This window comes from Panthera leo, chromosome B3 (assembly GCF_018350215.1).
Source record: "Panthera leo isolate Ple1 chromosome B3, P.leo_Ple1_pat1.1, whole genome shotgun sequence".
NCBI classification, from domain to species: Eukaryota; Metazoa; Chordata; class Mammalia; order Carnivora; family Felidae; genus Panthera; species Panthera leo.
Genome location: NC_056684.1, coordinates 134,572,600 through 134,592,727, shown reverse-complemented (window position 1 = coordinate 134,592,727; position 20,128 = coordinate 134,572,600). Strand labels below are relative to the sequence as shown.

At 40.7% G+C, this 20,128-nt stretch overlaps 1 protein-coding gene across 3 annotated transcripts in view; it reads right to left on the bottom strand.

Annotated features, from left to right (window-relative positions):
• CPSF2 (cleavage and polyadenylation specific factor 2) overlaps positions 1-20,128 on the bottom strand; it is a 34,398-nt gene that overhangs the window by 12,428 nt on the left and 1,842 nt on the right. The window contains exons 1-9 of one of the 3 annotated variants that reach the window (XM_042944129.1): positions 19,569-19,587; positions 16,588-16,649; positions 12,451-12,630; positions 11,074-11,233; positions 10,889-10,994; positions 9,456-9,585; positions 7,379-7,494; positions 5,260-5,447; positions 4,300-4,590 (exon numbers count right to left, since the gene is read on the bottom strand). In XM_042944129.1, the coding sequence (XP_042800063.1) occupies positions 4,300-4,590; positions 5,260-5,447; positions 7,379-7,494; positions 9,456-9,585; positions 10,889-10,994; positions 11,074-11,233; positions 12,451-12,599 (1,140 nt within the window). In that variant the 5' untranslated portion in view covers positions 12,600-12,630; positions 16,588-16,649; positions 19,569-19,587. Of the gene's footprint in view, positions 1-4,299; positions 4,591-5,259; positions 5,448-7,378; positions 7,495-9,455; positions 9,586-10,888; positions 10,995-11,073; positions 11,234-12,450; positions 12,631-16,587; positions 16,650-17,598; positions 17,794-19,568; positions 19,588-20,128 lie in introns of those variants that run through there. The other 2 variants (XM_042944126.1, XM_042944127.1) reach the window with 2 other exon arrangements.

The following is a 20,128-nucleotide window of genomic DNA, read 5'->3' as shown; positions in this document are numbered from 1 at the left end:
TACACTTTCCAAAGACCCCCACCCACCCCCGGCCGCACAAAAAAATTAGTAAAAAGTATGGCATTATTTTACATTTTTACAAGTCTCTTTATTTTGTAGCCCAATATAAGACAGCTGGATGCTCACATCTGCTGAATTCATTCTCTTGCAATATGTTGTTTTGGTTAAAGCATATGAAGAAAATGCAGCCTCACACAGATGTATAGTTGGAAAAGGGAAATATATTTAAATAGTGTTTCCATGAATATTCTTTGATGTTACGTTAAAATTCTAACACTGCATCTGGGTGGCTCAGTCGGTTAGCATCCGCCTCTTGATTTCGGCTCAGGTCACAATCTCCTGGTTCATGGGATCAAACCCCATGTTGGGCTCTGCAAGGACAGCATGGAGCCTGCCTGGGATTCTCTCTCTCCCTCTCTCTCTCTGTCCCTCCTCAACTCGTGCATGCACCCTCTATCTCTCTCTCAAAAATAAATAAACATTTTTTTTAAAAAAAAAAGGTTTTCAAAAAAATTTTTTTAATGTTTATTTTTGAGAGAAAAAGACACAGCACGAATGGGGGAGGGGCAGAGACAGAGGGAGACACAGAATCCGAAGCAGGCTCCAGGCTCTGAGCTGTCAGCACAAAGCCCAAATCGGGGCTGGAACTCACAAACCACGAGATCATGACCTGAGCTGAAGTAAGATGCTTAACCAACTGAGCCACCCAGGAACCTCAAAACGCTGGTTGTTTTCTTAAAAATTAGGCGTAATGTGGAATCTGAAAGATACCGATAACTTTTTATAGTGTTACATATTAAAAGTGATTGATTTATCTTGCACTTTGAATGGATCTTTTATTTGTGTGCTATTTTGTACCTACAAGCTTTAGTTATTTGCAAAATACGGTTCACCAAGTTACAGGAATCTTATAAACCTTGACAATATTTTAAACCTCACGTTTGCAAATATCACTACCAACCCCATCAGCAAAGCCTTCTAAGTTTACGTTGTCCATCTCCTGGTGATGAGCACAGCTTTCCAAAATTCTAATTTTCACTTGAAAGTTTGAATTTTATTGGATTTAGGCAACAAACGCTGTCAATTATTTTCCTCAGAGTGACAAGCTCACCTCGCTCATCTCTGCCAGGATACCCAAGTCTGAAGAGCTGTGTCATTATTTCAAGGAAAAAATGGCGTTCCAAGAAGAAAGCGGCCAGTGTAACTCACAACTCAGTTCCCCAACTGGCTTTCTTCGAGACAAACATCACGTATCAGCGTGCGGCATACCTGCTTTAGGCACACTTCCCAGCCTGCCACCCAGAGCTTTAAAAACCTTTTACTGAAAGGATTTAATACAATTCATGACTTTTACTGCTTCATCGAGGCCATTCTTAAGTGAAACGGACTCTTCTTTGGAACTTCGGGCGTGTGGCAACATGAAATGCGGTGACTGCTGTCGTCTGGCGCCACTGCCTGAGTTTATGCTACGGCACCAGCACCTTTCCCGCCACCGTTTTCACTCGGCAACATTAAATGTAGGCACAGTGAAAAGGCAAATAGCATCTTACCATTACTATGAGAAGTGGCTTTGACCTTGGGGACTCCCTGAAAGGATCTCAGGCCCCCCTCCCAGGAGTCCTCACACCATACTTTTGAGAACCGCCAGATTCAATAATCACAGTACATATATACGCCTGCATTATTATGGAGTTATTAAAATGAATTAAATTATTCAAAAACATCTGAATGTTTATAATATACTCATCTATGCATCAGAAGTCAAGATAGTGGTTGCTTGGGGCGCCTGGGTGGCTCAGTCGGTTAAGCGTCCGACTTCAGCTCAGGTCACGATCTCACACTCTGTGAGTTAGAGCCCCGCACCGGGCTCTGGGCCAATGGCTCAGAGCCTGGAGCCTGCTTCCGATTCTATGTCTCCCTCTCTCTGCCCCTCCCCCGTTCATGCTCTGTCTCTCTCTGTCTCAAAAATAAATAAACGTTAAAAAAAATAAAATAAATAAAAAAAAAAAAAAAGATAGTGGTTGCCCTGGGGAGGGGACAGGAAGGATCAGGAAGGGAACGTCTGGGTACTGGTGATATGTTTCTTGGTCTGGGTACAGGCGAGAGAACACACACACCCTTAACATTATGTTGTACACCAGTGGACATTTAAAAAATCTGTACTTTTCTGGCAAGAGTCAATATGTGGAAAGTGCTATTATGCTGAGATGGGAAAGACTCAGAAAAGAGTAAGTGTGGGACTGGGGGCAGGAAGAACAGTAAGTGTTTCGGATATGCCCAAGTAGAGGGGAAAACTAACAGGAAACAGAGAGAGAAGAAACAGTCCTACAAGGGGAGAAAGGAAAGAAGCCTGAGCATTAGTACCCCTTACTAAAAAGTCAAAAACCTAACATTTCACGTTACAGCTCCAAATGTCCCCTTCTACGTTTTCCAAACTCAAACCACTTTTAATATTTTTATTAACTCCTCAAATGGCATATCAGCCTTAATTGAATTTCTAGTAATTATTATTTTCAGATTCAGGGTTTCTTATCTGAAGAAACTATTTCAAGTATTTCTGAGCCCTTTTAAACTTTTTTTTAAAAACCTTTGTGTTTCTAAGCTATTCAATAACCCAAAGGACAGTGTGTACTTTGATTTGCTTGTTCTGACTCCTTCCTCACCGATTCCGTATTGATAGTGAATGTATATGAGATTTTCGTTACTATTTTCGTACTTTCTTAAGTAGAGTTAAAGACTAAGGTACCCTTATCACTCAGCTTTTATCAAACTAAACATTCCTTAAAACGGTTCCTAGGAAGGAAAAATAAAGTGTCATCTAAAACACTGCACAGCTTTGGCAGTTATCAACCCATTCAGTATCAACTGCTATAAACTTTATAGCTAATGATACTAGTTTTGGAAAACTGATAGATGTGATGAGTTGGTGATGAAGCAAAATAGCCTTTGGTCATTCGGCCAATTGTCTTGCTCTCATAACAGGAGATAAAGCAGCAAGTGCAGATACAGAAACAAGTTAGGCTATTTAGTAGGGAGAAGATAAGGGACTCTTGTCTGCTTCTACTTCTTAGCTAAGTTTGAAACAAGTTCCTGTGCTATGAGTGAGGGCTGAGAGGGGCTGTGGGATATTTGGGGAGAAAGAAGGTGCGAAGCTATCTTACTGGAGTAGGACAAGGAATATCCTACAACATGCTGGGCTGGTGGTTAAGTGTCGGTCTGAGATGTGAGGTCATGAATGTGAAGGGAAACCTATCCACCCAGTGGTGCATTAACACTAGTAACAAACATAAGGTTGCCTGGGTAGAGGCATGGCCAAGCAAAGTGTTTAACCAGAGTCACAGCTTTGCCAGGTGATTACAATAAACAGGAGGCTAACAGAGTTTAAGGTGTTTCTAAAGTAACAATGGAGCATTAACTAGAAGCTGGAGCAATGGATAGTCAAAGTGGCAAAAGGTTCACAAACTGAAAGTCCCAGTGGGACCACAAAATTGCTGGCATGGAGTATTAGAGCAAGTCAGCTGTAAGATCAGAGTGGGATGCTTGAGGTAGAGATCTTTAAAGATAACCCATAACAAGGTAAAGGGTATGACCACAAGAGTAGACAGCATGGTTGTGGGAAGGGATGGCTAAGGTGGATTGGAGGAAAAGATCATTAAGAAACAAGGTGTCAAGGAACTGAGAGGGCCAAGGACTAGGACAGATCACACATACGATCACACACAGAGTACAAGCTAGAGTCATCAAGAAGGCAGTCCTGAGTGAGAGGACAGGAAGACTGTGGCCCAGGTTAAAGCCACCAATGAGTAACAGAGAATGACCAAGAGATCAGGAAATGTCAGAAGGGGTCAGTATACTGTCAAGCCTGATGGCATAATCCAGAGGGAAGACAAATGGCTTGAAAGCTGCAAAAGGACACCTACCCCACCCAAAGCGCATAAGGCGTGAAAGAGAAACAAAGAGCACCTACTTGGGAGGCCCACAGGCAAAGGAGCATGTTAGGAAACGGCCAGATTTCAATTTCAATTAGGGAAAGGATGCGGACAGAACTTTTTTCAGAGGGATTAAAAACACAGCGTATGTGCTACCTTCTGGGCACGGTTCCAGAGGATACCACCGAAGGGTTAAAGAATGACAATTTCCAATTAAGGAGCTCTGAAATTTGTGCTGGGAAAGGCTCTCAACTCATAAAAATCTGGAAACAACTTCAAGCTTAATTTCTGGTCACTGATTTTTATAAGCATCGTGCATAACGTGTCCCCCAAACGGTTTTACGACAAAAGTTCACATACAAGCGCTTACCTCTATTTCTGTAATTTTTTCGGAAGGATTATCAATTAGGAAACGTGCTAAAGTCCCAGGAGTAGTTCTGTAGGTTAGAATGATTGAGTTTTTAGGGTCCTGACACCACTGAATAAAGAGATCCCTTGAAAATCCACATTCCAGGTCGGGCTGGCTGGCAAGCACCACTTTAGGGCTCGGTACCCGGGCCAGGTCAGAAAGACCGTGGCACAGAGAGAGGTGGCGGAACTGAAATGGATTATTTCTTTTGTCTTCAAAACATCTCATCAATTTGTCACTCATCCATTCTACCTGGTATGGGGGGAAAGGATGACAAGAAGTAGAGAATACTAGAATGTAACTTCAGTGTCTTCTACAAAGCCGAAGAGTTCACATTCTGCCTTTTTTTAAGTCTTTCCCACCAGTGGTTGCTTAAACTTGAACCGTTTTGATGAGCAGCTTATTTTCTGCTCTGTCCCCCACGACGACATCCTCCCACCCCACAGTTCATCCCTAAAAATCCAATTCTGCATTATATCTCAGTTACACGTCACCTTAAATCTTACTGAGAAAGCAGAGTACAAGTTCTAAATAAATCTCTTACCCAAAATTTCTACTTCAAGGGAAAGAGTTCATTCAGAAAGGGAAAAATGGATTCTACCATTTATATCCTAGGAGGTATGTGTCCCCATTTTACAGAATGTGATACCACGCATTAGAGGAGAAACAACTTACCCAATCGGTAAGATGGGGACAAAAACAGAAGCTACTTCACAGGGTACATGAGGATTACATGAAATATTCCACATGAACACACAGTACAAGTGGTTCTTTTTTAGCTTTTAGTACCATTATCACCACCATCATCATCAACCTCTTTCACAGAAAAATAAAATCCAAAGGACAACTAAAACATTGCTTTCCATAAGCCCAATTTCTGTAGCAACCTTCTTTATTACAAAGGACAAGATGGAAACAAACCTGGGACTTCGAAAACTCCACCACATTGTAGCTGACATTATTCAGGAGTGCCAGTGAGTAGACACCTAGCCCTGCATCTTTAGTTCTCCAGATCTGATCAAGGAGTTGAGCAAGTTCCAAAACTCTGCCCGCGGTGTCCACTGCTATTAACACATTTCCATCACCTCGAAGCGTTTCCAGGACATTTGCTAGAAAACAAGAATATACATTCTGTAGCAAGCATAACAATACCTTGCTACAAAATTGAAGATGACTTCATCTCCACGTTTTTAGTATAAAGACTATAAGTTATAAATGAGCACTCAGGCCAAGTGCAAAATTAAAATTCCATTCACGTTATTACAACTACTTTTTTGTACATCCTGTGACTGTATCCTCATAGGAGTGAAGGACATTGCCATTAACTCTACTTTTTTTCACTGAAAAAACTGTAAATCAGTGGTCCCCAACCCTCTCCACCGAGAGTACACATGAACAATGACATTCAAGGGGTGTCTGAGTGGCTCAGTCAGTTAACAGTCAGACTTTGGGGGCGCATGGGTGGCTCAGTTGGTTAAGCATCCGACTTAGGTCATGATCTTGCAGTCCATGAGTTCGAGCCCTGCATCGGGCTCTGTGCTGACAGCTCAGAGCCTGGAACCTGTTTCAAATTCTGTGTCTCCCTCTCTCTCTGACCCTCCCCCCATTCATGCTCTGTCTCTCTCTGTCTCAAAACTAAATAAACGTTTGGGGCGCCTGGGTGGCTCAGTCGGTTGAGCGTCCGACTTCGGCTCAGGTCACGATCTCGCGGTCCGTGGGTTCGAGCCCTGCATCGTGCTCTGTGCTGACTGCTCAGAGCCTGGAGCCTGCATCCGATTCTGTGTCTCCCTCTCTCTCTGCCCCTCCCCTGTTCATGCTGTGTCTCTCTCTGTCTCAAAAATAAACGTTAAAAAAAAAAAATTTTTTTAAATAAATAAATAAAAATTAAAAAAAAACTAAATAAACATTTAAAAAAAGAATTAAAAAAAAAAAAAAGAGTCAGACTTTGCCTCAGGTCACAATCTCACGGTTCGTGAGTTCGAGCCCCATGTCAGGCTCTGCACTGGTGGTGCAGATCCTGCTTGGGATTCTCTCTCTCTGCCTCTCCCCTGCTTGTGTGCTCTCTCTCTCTCTCTCTCTCTCAAAATAAATAAACTTAAAAAAAAATTTTTAAAAAGAAATAAAATGACATTCGTACACTACACTGGGGTCAATTATTTATAATTTTGTTATAAATGATTCCCAAATATATACACACACATGCACACATTTATACTTTATGTTTAGACTTTAATCTAGAGCATGGAAATCCACTTTGAAATATTTGGTAAAAACAAACTCTCGCAAAAACAAACAAAAAGACATAAGACTTGAATAGGTGACTAAAACATAGGACACAGATTATGTGTTTAAGTAGGGCATGGAGCCCAACACGGGGCCTGAACTCACAACCCTGAGATCAAGACCTGAGCAGAGGTCAAGAGTCAGATGCCCAATCGACTGAGCCACCCAGGTGCCCCCACAAGTTACGCTTTTTAAATAGAGAGATGAAAGCAGTGGTTTCAAACGTGTAAAAGCAGAATCCATTTTTCTTGTTGAAATCTCATGCAGCTTATAAAAAAAGAATAAAAGGTAAAGCAGCTAGAGCCAAATCAGAAGCAACCAGGGATGGTCCGGAGGCTCCTCTTTAGAACCAAGACTACTAGAATGTAAGACACCCAACACCAAAATCAGTGGACTATTTCCACCCTCGTGTATCTCCTGGGTTCATTTTTTTAGAGTGTAAATGTTTTTCTAAATGATTTCTGTGAGCTCTTTATACATTCTGGCATTCCCCAGACACATACCAGTGAGTGCCAAATAGAGCTAGCTATGTGCTGAAGGGCAGGGAGAGGTCAATCTTTATAACTATCTCACAAAAGCTAAATTCAAAGGAACTAAAGCATCTTTTTGTACAAAATAATGATAACATCACATAATATTTTTTCAAAAATACTAGAGTTAACCAAGCTCATATGACAAGAAAAGTGTTAAACAAAATAGAAAAAACAGTATTTCACACTACCATGCACTTCCACAGAGGACATTAGGTAATACATACTCAGAAGTTGTTCGTCTCTCTGTTTCCTCCGAGGCTGCACATACGTAGCATTAAATGAATCTGTGATAAGCAGGGAGGGTCTGCTTAGCATTTCCAGGGAACATCCATTTAAATGGCTATAACAAAGTTGAAGAAGAGAAATATTTTATATCACCTCAAATAAACAGTAGCTTATCTCACCTAAAAAACAAGCAACTTTCTTTTATAAGATTTTCCTCTAACTATAAAAGTACACATGCTCATTGATAAGAAATCTAATATATTAAAAAAAATTTTTAAAAAAGGAAAATTAAGATCTTCCAGCATACACTCAGAGAAATCGATACATTATTCTGGCATATATCCTTCTAAGCATATAAACACAGTTTTCTATGCATATACGTGTGAACGTATTTTTTAAAAGTGACATCCCATGTCTATATATTCAGTTCTATACCCTGGTTTTCTCCCATGACCTTAAAATTGGTTTCTAAATCTATTTTTCTTTTTTTTTTCAACGTTTTTTTTTTTTTTTTATTTTATTTTTGGGACAGAGAGAGACAGAGCATGAACGGGGGAGGGGCAGAGAGAGAGGGAGACACAGAATCGGAAACAGGCTCCAGGCTCCGAGCCATCAGCCCAGAGCCTGACGCGGGGCTCGAACTCACGGACCGCGAGATCGTGACCTGGCTGAAGTCGGACGCTTAACCGACTGCGCCACCCAGGCGCCCCATCTAAATCTATTTTTCTAACAACTGTAAGAACTTCCTACTGTGTGTTTTATTTGATCACTTCCCTTTATTATTTAGGTTACTTTTCTTGTCATTATAAATAATCTCAAAGAACATTTTGGCAAAAAGTTTCAATTGCATTTCTGATGGTTTCTTTAGGACACATTCCTAGAGATGTATTTACTACAATATACAATTTTGCTAACTGGCTTGCAGAAAGATTTAACCTTTTCTAGAAAGCTCTCCCTTTCCCAGAAAAGTTCAACCAGAAAGAATGAGCAACTCACACAATATTTCCTGGAAGAATACTACCATTTAAGAGTCATTTTAATGGTATGTAATTTTAAAAAGAATTATCATTTTAATTTTACATTATAACTTTTGTCCATTTTGTCACCGGCATCTTTTTGATTGGTTAATATCTGGTCTTCTACATATAAATGTCTTTAGCCAACTTGCTGCAAATATTTTCTCTATTTTATTGGTCTTAATTATTTCAGACATTTTGAATCTGTATATAACCAAATCTATCAAAGTTTTCTGTTGTAACCTGGTCCGGTAACTTTACACTTACAAACTCTTTTCCAAATCAGAGATTAGACTCATGAATGTTGTTTCATTTTCTATTTAATTTTAATCCATCTAAAATATATTTGATAAGCAGTAAAAAAAAAAAAAGACACAAACTTTCCCCCAAAATGTCTGAACACCATTACTCAAAAATTCATCCTTTACTCATTAATCTGTGACTATAAAAGCCTAAAATTCATTACTTATATATCTCTAAATAGAAGATCCAGAAGATCTTGAGGCTTTTGTAATCTAATACAAAATAACTATAAACTTAATGTACAGAAATTACAAAAGAAGCCTCTACAAAACAATTTTATTGTAATGTTGTGAATACAAAATGAAATATTTAAACTTACAATTACTATGTTCCCTTTTAAAGGGAGTCTGACTTCATTTTTTTTTTAAGGGAGTCTGACTTCAAATGTAGTTATATGATAATTACTAACTTTATTAAAAAAAAAAAACCCATCCACAAAGTTCCTTTAAATAGCAGGTGAAGTAGCATATAAGATATAATTTTATGTACAAAAATTAATCTCCTTTCCAACATCTCCAGGGAGATACCTGTTTTATAGAGTGGATACTTACGTGTAAATTTGTAAAATATATTTTATCTCTTATATCAAAGTTTTCCCTTACAGTGAAAATAATTAAGTTTGAAAACGTTCACTACTTGAGGCTTTTAAATAGTTCTAGATTTCTGGTTAAAAAAAATAATAACTTTTTAAGTTTCCCCCCAAAGAATGAAACACCACCAACTGCATCTCCGTTAGCTTTTGTCTTGATATACCTACATCTCCCTCTTGTGGTTAAAGTCAACTGCGTAGACAATTTCTTCTTCTCCATCTTTGACTATTTTCCATATTGTTCCACCTATCATATGACCAGCTGGCAGAGGTGTGATAGACAAGCCATGTCCTTTACCTGTGTCAAAAAGATAATGACAATACTCAGATTTCTTTTACAATCCTAAAGAAAGCTTATTTACTTGTAAACTATTTTTAATAGCTAATATATACAGTGATACAACATTCCAAAGTAACAAGGCATACGATGAAAATGCAAGTCTCGCTCTCCTGTCCCCCAGCTACTCCACTCCTTCACTACAAACACTCTTGTCATATTGTTAGGAATTTTTGCAGACCTATTGGTGCTTATAAAAAGTAGTATATAGAAATCAAGTTTAAAAGCCAATACACTATTAATTACTTAGTACGAATGAATACATTTGAATATTTTTTGTTTTTACTTATTTATTTTGAGAGAGAGAGAGCAAGTTAAGAGTGGGGAAGAGGCAGAGGGGGTGGGGGGAGAGAGAGGGAAAAAGAGGGAGGGTGGACAGAGAGAGAGAGACAGAGACAGAGACAGACTCCCACACAGGCTCTGCAGTGTCAGTGCAGAACCCAATGAGGGGCTCGATCTCACGAACTGTGAGATCATGACCTGAGCCGAAATCAAGATTCAGACACTTAACCAAGTAAGTCATCCGGGCACTCCAAATACATTTGAATATTTACACTGTACATACAATCATCAAATGTTTCTCCTTCTGCTAACCTCTAAACTCACAGAGTAACCATTCAAATCTCATTATGGTAAAAAATCTATCCTACAGAAAAATTAAGCGCAAGCAAAACTGTTGTGACCATTGTTATTTCTTGACTAAATCACCAGAGTCCACTGTTATGCCATTTTTTCAATTTCATTGCCAGACTTCATATTTATGACAACCTTTAATACCTATCTCTCCACAGAGGAGAAATGTATACTTAAGAGAGGACTTCCTGACCTAATTACGTAATAAACTTCTTAATATCCGATTCTAGAATTCAGTTATCTGCTACTATGCCGCCAGGGCACTGCATCTCCTTCAGGCCTGAACACCACCTCCAGTCACCAGAGCGGCTTTAGCCCCTCAACCCCACTGTGAAGTCCTAGGAGGAGGATGCGGCCACATCACCTTTGTGCACCATACACAGGAAACAGTAAGTTTTCCCCGGCTGCATGTGAAAAGGCTTGAGCTATTAACGTTTTGTTGCTATTTAGCCTGGACTATTTTAAAATCCAAACGACTTGGGAGAAGTTCAGCGTCCATATCAGAACTAATCAGATGCTAATCTTTGCTTTTTCAGACCACAGGCCCTAGGATATTTACTACAAATTCTCCCTGGACTTGTCAGCAGCTTAAACCCTGTTAGTCCAATTACTACTGCAGACATTCTTTTACCTTTCAAATTCACAATCTGAGAGAATTTTAACTGCTGTATTTTATCAAAGGCTGCATCCACATCGTCTAATGTAAAGAGCGTAAAGTCCTCTGTGTTGTGTCGAGACTAAAAGAAAAACACAAATAAAAGGTTAAAAATGATCACTGCAGGAGTACAAAAAGCTTTTTTTGACCGTTTCACTTACCTGGTAAAGATCATACATGAACATCTGTCCCATTTTATAAACAGGAATGGTCGCATAGATCGCACAATTCAGCCCCAGCTTCCCGACAGCAGACGGGAGGGCACCAAGATGAAGAGGATCAGGATGGGACAACAACACTGCATCAATCTGGTGAACATGCCTACAAGAACAGGATCAAAACGCTCTCTCCGTTTCTCCAGACTTGTTTTGAAGAGTAAAGACTATGCTGGGGTCAAAGAGGAAAACTAAGAGCTAAAGTTACGACACCAATCAATTTCAGTTATTACTACCCCCATGTTGCATAGATATCACAAGTATGGAATATGTTGCACAGAAACAGGTGATGTCTATACACATCTTTTTCAAAAAAAGGAAAAAGAGGGGCGCCTGGGTGGCTCAGTCGGTTAAGTGTCCGACTTCAGCTCAGGTCACGATCTCACGGTTCCTGAGTTCGAGCCCCGCATCAGGCTCTGTGCTGACAGCTCGGAGCCTGGAGCCTGGAGCCTGCTTGGGATTCTGTGTCTCCCTCCCTCCCTCTCCCCCTCCCCCGTTCACACTCTGTTTCTCTGTCTCTCAAAAAATAATAAATAAACATTAAAAAAAATTAAAAAAGGAAAAAGAGAACCAGTAGACACACCACACAGAAGCTGATTTTGATTGGTTATCTTATATGCCATTAATTTAGGTTGAAGAACTCAACTTGAAATTTCAGAAATTGTTCATTCAGAAATGGCCACACGTTTATTATGGATTTTTGCCTCTGCTTTTTAGCATGGTGCCTGATAGCACATTCTCTACAGTGAAACTTCAATCAATCAATAAAGCACACACTCTCAGTGACAGAGAAAATTAGGAAAAAAAATGTTTTGCTACAAGTTCTAGTTTCCAAACATTTCAGTCCCCTTTCCTTCCATAATTAATATAACTGAAAACATAAGTGAATTTTTCTTTGATGGATCAGTATTGTTTTATATCACATGGTCAGTATTCTGGGCACCAATTCTCAGTGTAGAGCCTCAACACATAGAAAGTAAGCAAATGTGATCTGACGGCAGACCTTCCACAGGGAAGGTTTTTTCCTCTTCAAATTCTTCTAAACCTAATCTTCTCTAAAATTAGGGTGCAAAGATCTCCACTGGGACCCATTAGCCAAGTAACAATTAACATTTTACTGAATCTCAATAAACATAGCTCATAATACAATCAAAACTTTAAAAATGAAAACAGTCACTTTTTGGCTCTTTGGCATGCAAAATCAGGTCTTTTACTATAAATCAGAGCAAAGAGAACATACACTGGGTCACATCAAAATGGTATCATGGTGTAGAAAAGAGAAGTTGATTTAACTGAAGTCTAAAAATAGGAGAAGTAACTTACTTCCTCAGGGAGTCTATAATATCCATAGAAAAGTGCTCATCCCAGCCACAGTCCAGGAGAAACCTAAACTCGTCAACTTGCAGAAGATAGCAAAGAGCAGACTCTTCCTGAACCCCCGAGAGGGTAGTTAATTTGATAATAGATGTCATTTTTGGTCCAAAAACAACAATCCAAAAAGTTCTTTTAAAAGAAATAAAAATATAATTAAACACACATCATAGTCTAACACACGTAATAGACAAATTAACATTGTATCAAGTTTCTAAGTGATTAAAAATTCCATAAAGAGAGAAATCAAACACATTAAAGACCTACTCCCATCACTGCTAAATTTGAAAACACAAACATGACGTTACACACTCTTGTTGACAACGAGTCCTTCAGCGGCTCCTCAGTGTGGCTTAATGAAAAGCCGTGAACTTTAGAACCAGTTTCAGATCTGAAACTACTACTATGTGTGTCTAAGCAATTAATTAACCTCTCCTCACTTATGTATGCCAGTCTATAAACATGAGTATTAATAATTCACATAAAAACGATGTTGAAAGATTTCAAATAATGTGTAAATTACACAGACTAGAGAACACCAAGTTCCCCGATAAATGAATGTATAATGAATTAACGAACTCATCCTCCAAGGTGACTTTGTGCTTCCTTTATTTTGCTCTGTGACGGCAATGATTTCACTGCATTACAATTAGTTTCCATGTCTTTCTCTCCTATTAGACCAGTGGTCCTTAAATAAACAGGCATGCTTGAGGATCTGATAAAAGTTTTGCACTTTCTTCTCCCCTCAGTCGTCAGGGAACAAACAAGGCACACATACTCAAAGAAATCCTTTTTAGGGAGTTTAATGTTAAGAACACTTGCACTGGAAAGTAAGCAACTACAAAAGACAGATGTAGAATCTTAAGCTTGCAATTCCTGAGAGAACCTGACACACAGTAAGTGCACAACATATATTCGATGGAATTTACGTCGAGATGCCTACCGTATGAATTTCAAGGTGTAACATGAACACATCTATTGGGATTTCAGACCTAGAACTGCGTGCTATTAAACACATGTGACAGAAACACCGATTAGCAGAGTACAGCTCCACAGCAACATTTCAGACCTTAGCTCCTCACACTACATTAGTCTTCCCTGGCCAACTGTGCAAGTTAGGAGAGGTCACGCATACCTGATGGCCTCTTACCAGCTGCCCAAGGTCCTATCAACACACTAAGGTAAACTGACTGTCACCTTTCATGACAGGCTGTCAGGAGGCTAATCCCACCTCATGTCATCTTTCCTCTCGTCAGTCTCAGCCAAAGATCCAAGACTCCTGGGTTATCCATGATCACCGACGTGCACATCTGCCTGTCGGATCCAATCCCCTACTTTCTATCCCTCCCGGGTCCTTCCAGTACGTTCTCTGGGACGATGCCGCTCACACTCATCTGTAACCGCACCTCTTCTCTGAAGGTCCTCTTCACCTGGTAATCTTCACAGAAACTGGTTCTCCTGCCAGAAAACCTCACACGGTTTTCTTCTTCCTCTTGCACCCCCTGTGCCTCGAAAGCAGGAAGTATGCGTTCCTTGCTCCTCGCTGCAGCTCAAACCAGGTCTCCTCCTTCCTCCTTCAAATACTCCAGTCCCACAGAGCCTCACGCCTCCCAGCGGGCTATGAGCCTTCCCTCTCTCCTCCTCGCTGCTGACATCCGTTAACCTGACCTCATTCACGGACGACTTTCATTCCTGACTTGGTCTTCTTAGTAACTTCACTACTGACTCTGGTGCCTGCCTTTCTCCACTCCCATAACTCTGTTTCCCGTCAGCCACCCACCACTACAGGTATGCCCTAGACCTCTTCACCCGTGAGCTGCACCATTTCCAAAATCTGACCTTCCAGCATCTCACTCTCTCACTACTGCTTCGCTCACTCAGCAATCCCACTGCAGAAATCCTTCGGCCTCACCGAATCCCTCATCATCCACCAACCATGGTTTCACCCCCTCCAGTCTCCATTCACATCCTTACCATCAATCCACGACCCATCATGAGTATCTTGCAAATACCATCACGTGTCTCGTTGCTCTAGTCCTTCTTGGTACCAACGCGGCAAAACCCCAACCCCGACTGACTCCAATCATTTGCTCTGCCTATTCCAGGAACTGTATGTTGCCGGGGGGAGGGGAGGGGATGGGAGTCAATCCCGCAACTGTGCGACCTGCTCTTTCAATTCATGGTCAAAGGTCCCGAGGAGGCACTAAGCACTACCCACTAACCTGAGTTTTCTTCGCTGGCTGACCACCTCTGAGACTGCTACTTGACATCGCCTCTTCTCTGCTCTAGCATCATGCACTGTCCCCTCTGCCCTACTATCAATTCATAATCCCACTTCATTCTTCAATCAGAAAATAGAAGTCATCAGACAAGAATTCCTTTTCCAATACCAAATCTATTAATGTATCTGCACGTACACTGTTGTGTCTCCCATTACATGAACTCAATAGCCCTGCTCCCTATGAGTAGTCTGGCTGCCATTCTCGTTTACCTTCTAGAGGACCGAACTTCTTCAGCCATTCCCTCTCTTCCCCACATCAAACCATGTATCACTGATGTGCCACTCCTATTAGCACACACAGATCCTCTAGAATTTCCCGATTTAAAAGAGCCCTCTCTTAATCCTACTATCCCCGCAAGTCGCCCATCATTTCTATGTTCCCCTTTCATCGCAAAAGTTCTCAGAGGATTTGTCCACATGTGTCTCCACTTTCTTGCCTCCCATTCAGACTACCAAACCTGGCATCTTTGTCTACCAGCCCACTACTAGTGTGTTCATCAAGGTCACTGGCAAACCTCTACGCAATTTAAGCCAATGGCATTTCTCGGGCTTCCACTGACAGAAACTGTAGCAGCATTCGATAAAAGTGCTCCAGCCTCCCTGAAATGCTCTCCTCCTCCTCCCTCTGCTTCTGTGTCACCTCCATCCTGGTTTTCCTTGTATCTCACTGGCCACTCCCCAATCTCCTTTGCTATTTATTTTCTTCCACCTCAAATGTGGCAGTGTGCTTCAGCAGGACTTTTTTTTTTCCAGGTAATCTCACCAGTTCCACAGCCATAAATATCACCTGATCTCTGATGGCCTCATCCTTGAGTCCCTCCTTTACTTTGTATCCCACATCCGGTCTATCACTAAGTGCTGCATTTTTACCTCCATTCTATTTCTCAAACTTCCCTTCTGTCTCCACTGTCACTAAGACCTCTAACTAGTTTGTACGTTTTCCCAGTCTCAAATTTATTCTGAGATGGTTTTTTAACAACCCAAAAGTCCTTCCCCAACTCAGTTATACCCTGTGACATCACTCTACTTCCCTCAAAATGCTTACTGCTCTCTATGCCTGCTAGTTACTTATTTCCTTGCTTTGCCCATCCCTGTCTTTCCTCCTCATCCCCACACTAGACTATGAATTCCATGAAAAAACAGACCTGGTCAGTTCTGGTCACAGTTATCCTCCAATGTGTCCACAGTGCCTAACACATGGGGGGGGGGGGGGGGGGTCAACAAAAGCTTAAATGAATGAAGTATGGCTAGTGTTAAATGAGCTTAGTGAACTGGCTACACCATCAACAGTTACCTATTCTTATGCATTTCCCCTTGCTTGGGAGAGCTCTTTGAGGCTCGATCCTTTTTTGTGTCCTTACTATATATAATTAGCACACGTCTTAAACACATAGTGGTTGTTCCATAAAGAACTGATGAAACAAATAAGTTAAAATTAAAAATATGTGGACTTAGCATATTCCTATTTGTAAGGCATGAGAAGTACAAAGACATTTATTCTCCATTTGATGAAAAACATTTATAAATACAATTTTGGAAAGGAAATAAAAAAGTTCTCCCTGCCAAAAAGCTTCCTGTACCACAAGTATATTAGTGGCCTAAGAGAAACTCTTTTTCTACTCAAATCCACCTTCACTTCCACTTTATTTAGATTACAAAGTGGAAATAAAGTAGCTTGCAGACAGAAGTGAATGAGTTCATGTGAAAGCTTTTTGCAGATAGACCCAGGTTTCAACAGGTGAAAAGGTATTTTTAATTCAATTGCTTATAATGTGGCTATATCTTTACTAGAGACATTCATCACTTACTGATATCTCAGTCGTATATAGGATGAAACACCATGAATTCACGGGAAGAGTTCTTCATAAATCTAAAAAATAAAGAGAGTCTGCTAAATGTGGTATAACAGATTTACTTCTGTTTTTAATTATGGTGTTTACCTTCTATGTCATGCCCTAAGGTGAACACATGAGCAGCAGCAAGTAGCATAAGAAATGATCCTGTTTTTAAAAAGAAAACCTGTCCTAATTTTTGGAAGCTGAGGCTTACATAAAACAAACAGAGATAATAACAGTCAAAAATATTGTACCAAATCGGTCACAATCAGGGGCTAAATAATGCAGTTTAGGAAATAAGATTTTAAAAACTGACATTAGCTTATGTTAATGAGAATCATAAAAGAGGTGAGATCTTAAATTACTCGTTAAGGATGGGCAGGACCCGAGAGACAAAAAGAAAAGGTATTTCAAACAGGGGAATAACATGACCAAAGGCACAAAAAATGTATAGAGTGTTAGTGGAAAAAGCAGCTGGGCACACTTTCATATAAGCAAAAAAATGAAAGAAAAATTCTAATGAACAGAAAAGGGCCAGATAAAGGCCTTGGACTCTGGATCTAGTTCTTCAGGCAACAGAGAAACATTTTAAGATCCATTATCAAATAAGATGACATAATACAGGAAATTCTGTATTTTAGGAAAATCAGCTGGTATGGATGATTGATTAGGTAAGATACAGAGAGCAAGGAGATGAAAAGGAAGAGTATTTAGCAAACTACTTCCTCCTTTAGACTTTGCTGGTTCTATTTTGAGACTAAATGCCTTTGGTCTCAAATGTACTTTGTAACTATATGACATGAATTCATTAGTTCTTATCTAAGTAACCAAGGCTTGAAATTCTACATGTTTGATTCCTTCCTTTACTTTTTTTGAACAGTCTGTTACCAACTCCTGATTATTTTTCTTAGCCTCAAAATGCTTTCAAATGTATTATTCCCTTTCCATTCCTACCACCAGTACCTTAAAGCAGGACCTCATTACCTTACATTTGGGTTTCTCTGTTTCTCTGCCTCCAGCCTTTCCTCCCTTTCATCTCAACCTAAACATTACTGCCAGGTTAATGATCCTTTGCTCAGAAATCTTGGAAGGCTTCTTACTGCTTGAAAAAACAAAAACCTGAATGCTTTAACCGGCAGTGGAGGGCGCCAGCTCACCACTGTGTCAAGACCCAGTTCAAATCCCACCTCCTTACAAATTCCTCTATCATTAGTCTAGACTGCATCGGCTCTGCCCAACAAAAATATAATGCAAGCCATAAATGTAATTAAAAATTTTATTCACAGCCACGTTGAAAAGTTTTGGGTGAAATTACTTTTAATGTATTTTATTTAACCCAATATATTCAAAATATTATCATTTCAGCAGGTAATCATTATTAATAAATTGAGATATTCTACATCATTTTTCTTACCAAGTCTTTGAAATTCAGTATGTATTTTATATTTACAGCATATTTCAAATCAATCTAACCACAATTTCAAGTGCTCAACAGCCACATGTAGCTCACGGCTGCAGTAACAGCACTAGGTCTAGACTCTAAAACCCATGCTTTCATCTGTAGAGCACTGTGCTCTGCCACTCCTTAAGGTGCAGGCTGGCACCATTCTATTCTGATGTACATGTCTTAGGCTTGTTTTTTTTTTTTTTTTTTTAAATGTTTATTTATTTTTGAGAGAGAGACAGAAAGCACACAAGCAGGGGAGGGGCAGAAAGAGGGAGACAGAGAATCTGAAGCAGACTCCAGGCTCTGAGCCGTCGGCACAGAGCCTGATGCAGGACTCAAACTCACCAACTGCGAGATCATGACCTAAGCTGAAGTTGGAGGCTTAACCGACCTAGCCACCCAGGTGCCCCATCTTAGGCTTGACTTTAATGGTATCACCAACCATTTAGTCCCTTGGCCCAAAACCTCTGGAGTCACCCTCCCTCCACCAAATTGCTGCCACCAGTTGAATCCTATTCAGAAAGGTCTCTCCAGGCACCTAGGTGGCTCAGTCGGTGAAGCGTCCAACTCTTGATTTCGGGTCAGGTCACCATCTCACAATTAGTGAGATCAAGCCCCATATTGGGCTCTGAGTAAATAGCATGGAGCCTACTTGGGATTCTATCTCCCTCTGCCCCCGCCCCCCACGAGCTCTCTCCCTCTCTCAAAATAAATAAACTTTTAAAAAAATTGTTTCTTTCACACGCATTACTATCCTACTTCAATTGAGGCACACATTACCTTACCTGAATGACTGCAATTTCCTCTTACCTAGTTTTCCTATTCCAAGTTGATTCTCTATACAGCTGTCAGAGACCACCCTGTGTGTGTGTGTGTACACACACACACACATACTCACGCCCTTTCCTTGTGCAAAGTATGTGCACTGGCTCCCCTCTAACTACAGGATAAAGCCTGAACTCCTTAGCTGGAAATCAAGGTCCTTCACAAGTGGCTCTCAATCTCGCTCTTCCTTCGCCAACCACCCTTGCACTGCATGTTCCGGCACATTTATCTTCCCACTCTCCCTCAGTGCGCCAAAACTCAAATCTCTGCAGCCAGGAATGATCTCTTCCCGAGCCTAGTAAATTCCTTGTGACCCTTCATGACCCAGCTCAAATAGTTATTCCTTTGTGAAGCCTTTTTGGTGGCCTCGGGCGGTTTATTTTCATTTAGCACAAACAGCACTAAGAATGTTTGTTGAATGGACGTTGAATGTATAGGCGAAGAGCAAAACTGATCATCTTTGTATCGCCAGTATCAAGCACAGCACTCAAATCTTAACCTAACCACAGTACCCTAACCAGGTCATAAATTGCTTCCTTGAGTCTGACGGACTCATTCATCCCAATTATCAATTACAGTTACTTGCTCTCTCAATAACGACCTTGCATGTTGATGACAACCAAAAGGAACTACACAAAATCCAAGGGAAAACGAAGGAATCTGGGTTGGCCTTTGAACTCACGTGGTACAAAAAAGCCTCTTCCTGGTTAGTTCAGAAAGAGAAGCGGCTTCTTAAAAAAAAAAAAAAAAAAAAAATCACAAGGGTTGCAAAATAAAAAAATTGGGGATGGGTAATTGATAACTCAGGTTCGGCAGGTGGCAGGAGGCCACACTTGCCAGTGTTAAGGCTGGTGTGACCTCCAGTTTACTTAAGAGCTAGTAAAACAGTAACGGTGGAAGCGCTCGAGGGCAAAGCGAGGGCTGGGAGGGTGGGGAGGCTGGGGGGCGCGAGGCGCGGAAGGCCAAGACAATTTTAATAAAGCGTGGTTAACATCTTAAAAGGTCCCCGGAGTCGATTAAAAAGGACGCCTACTTCGTGCCCAGTGCTTAGCAGTCTCGTGGCCTTTGAACCCGAGGCCACGGGAAGACCCCCAGCGAGGAGTCCAAGAACACGGTAACCACGAGGCCAAAGCTGGCGTCAGATTAACTCCTCCAACGCCGAGAAACAGGGCAGAGGAAAACAGCAAAAAAAAAAAAAAAAGGGGGGGGGGGGGGAGAGCACATAGGAGTGAACCGTACGGA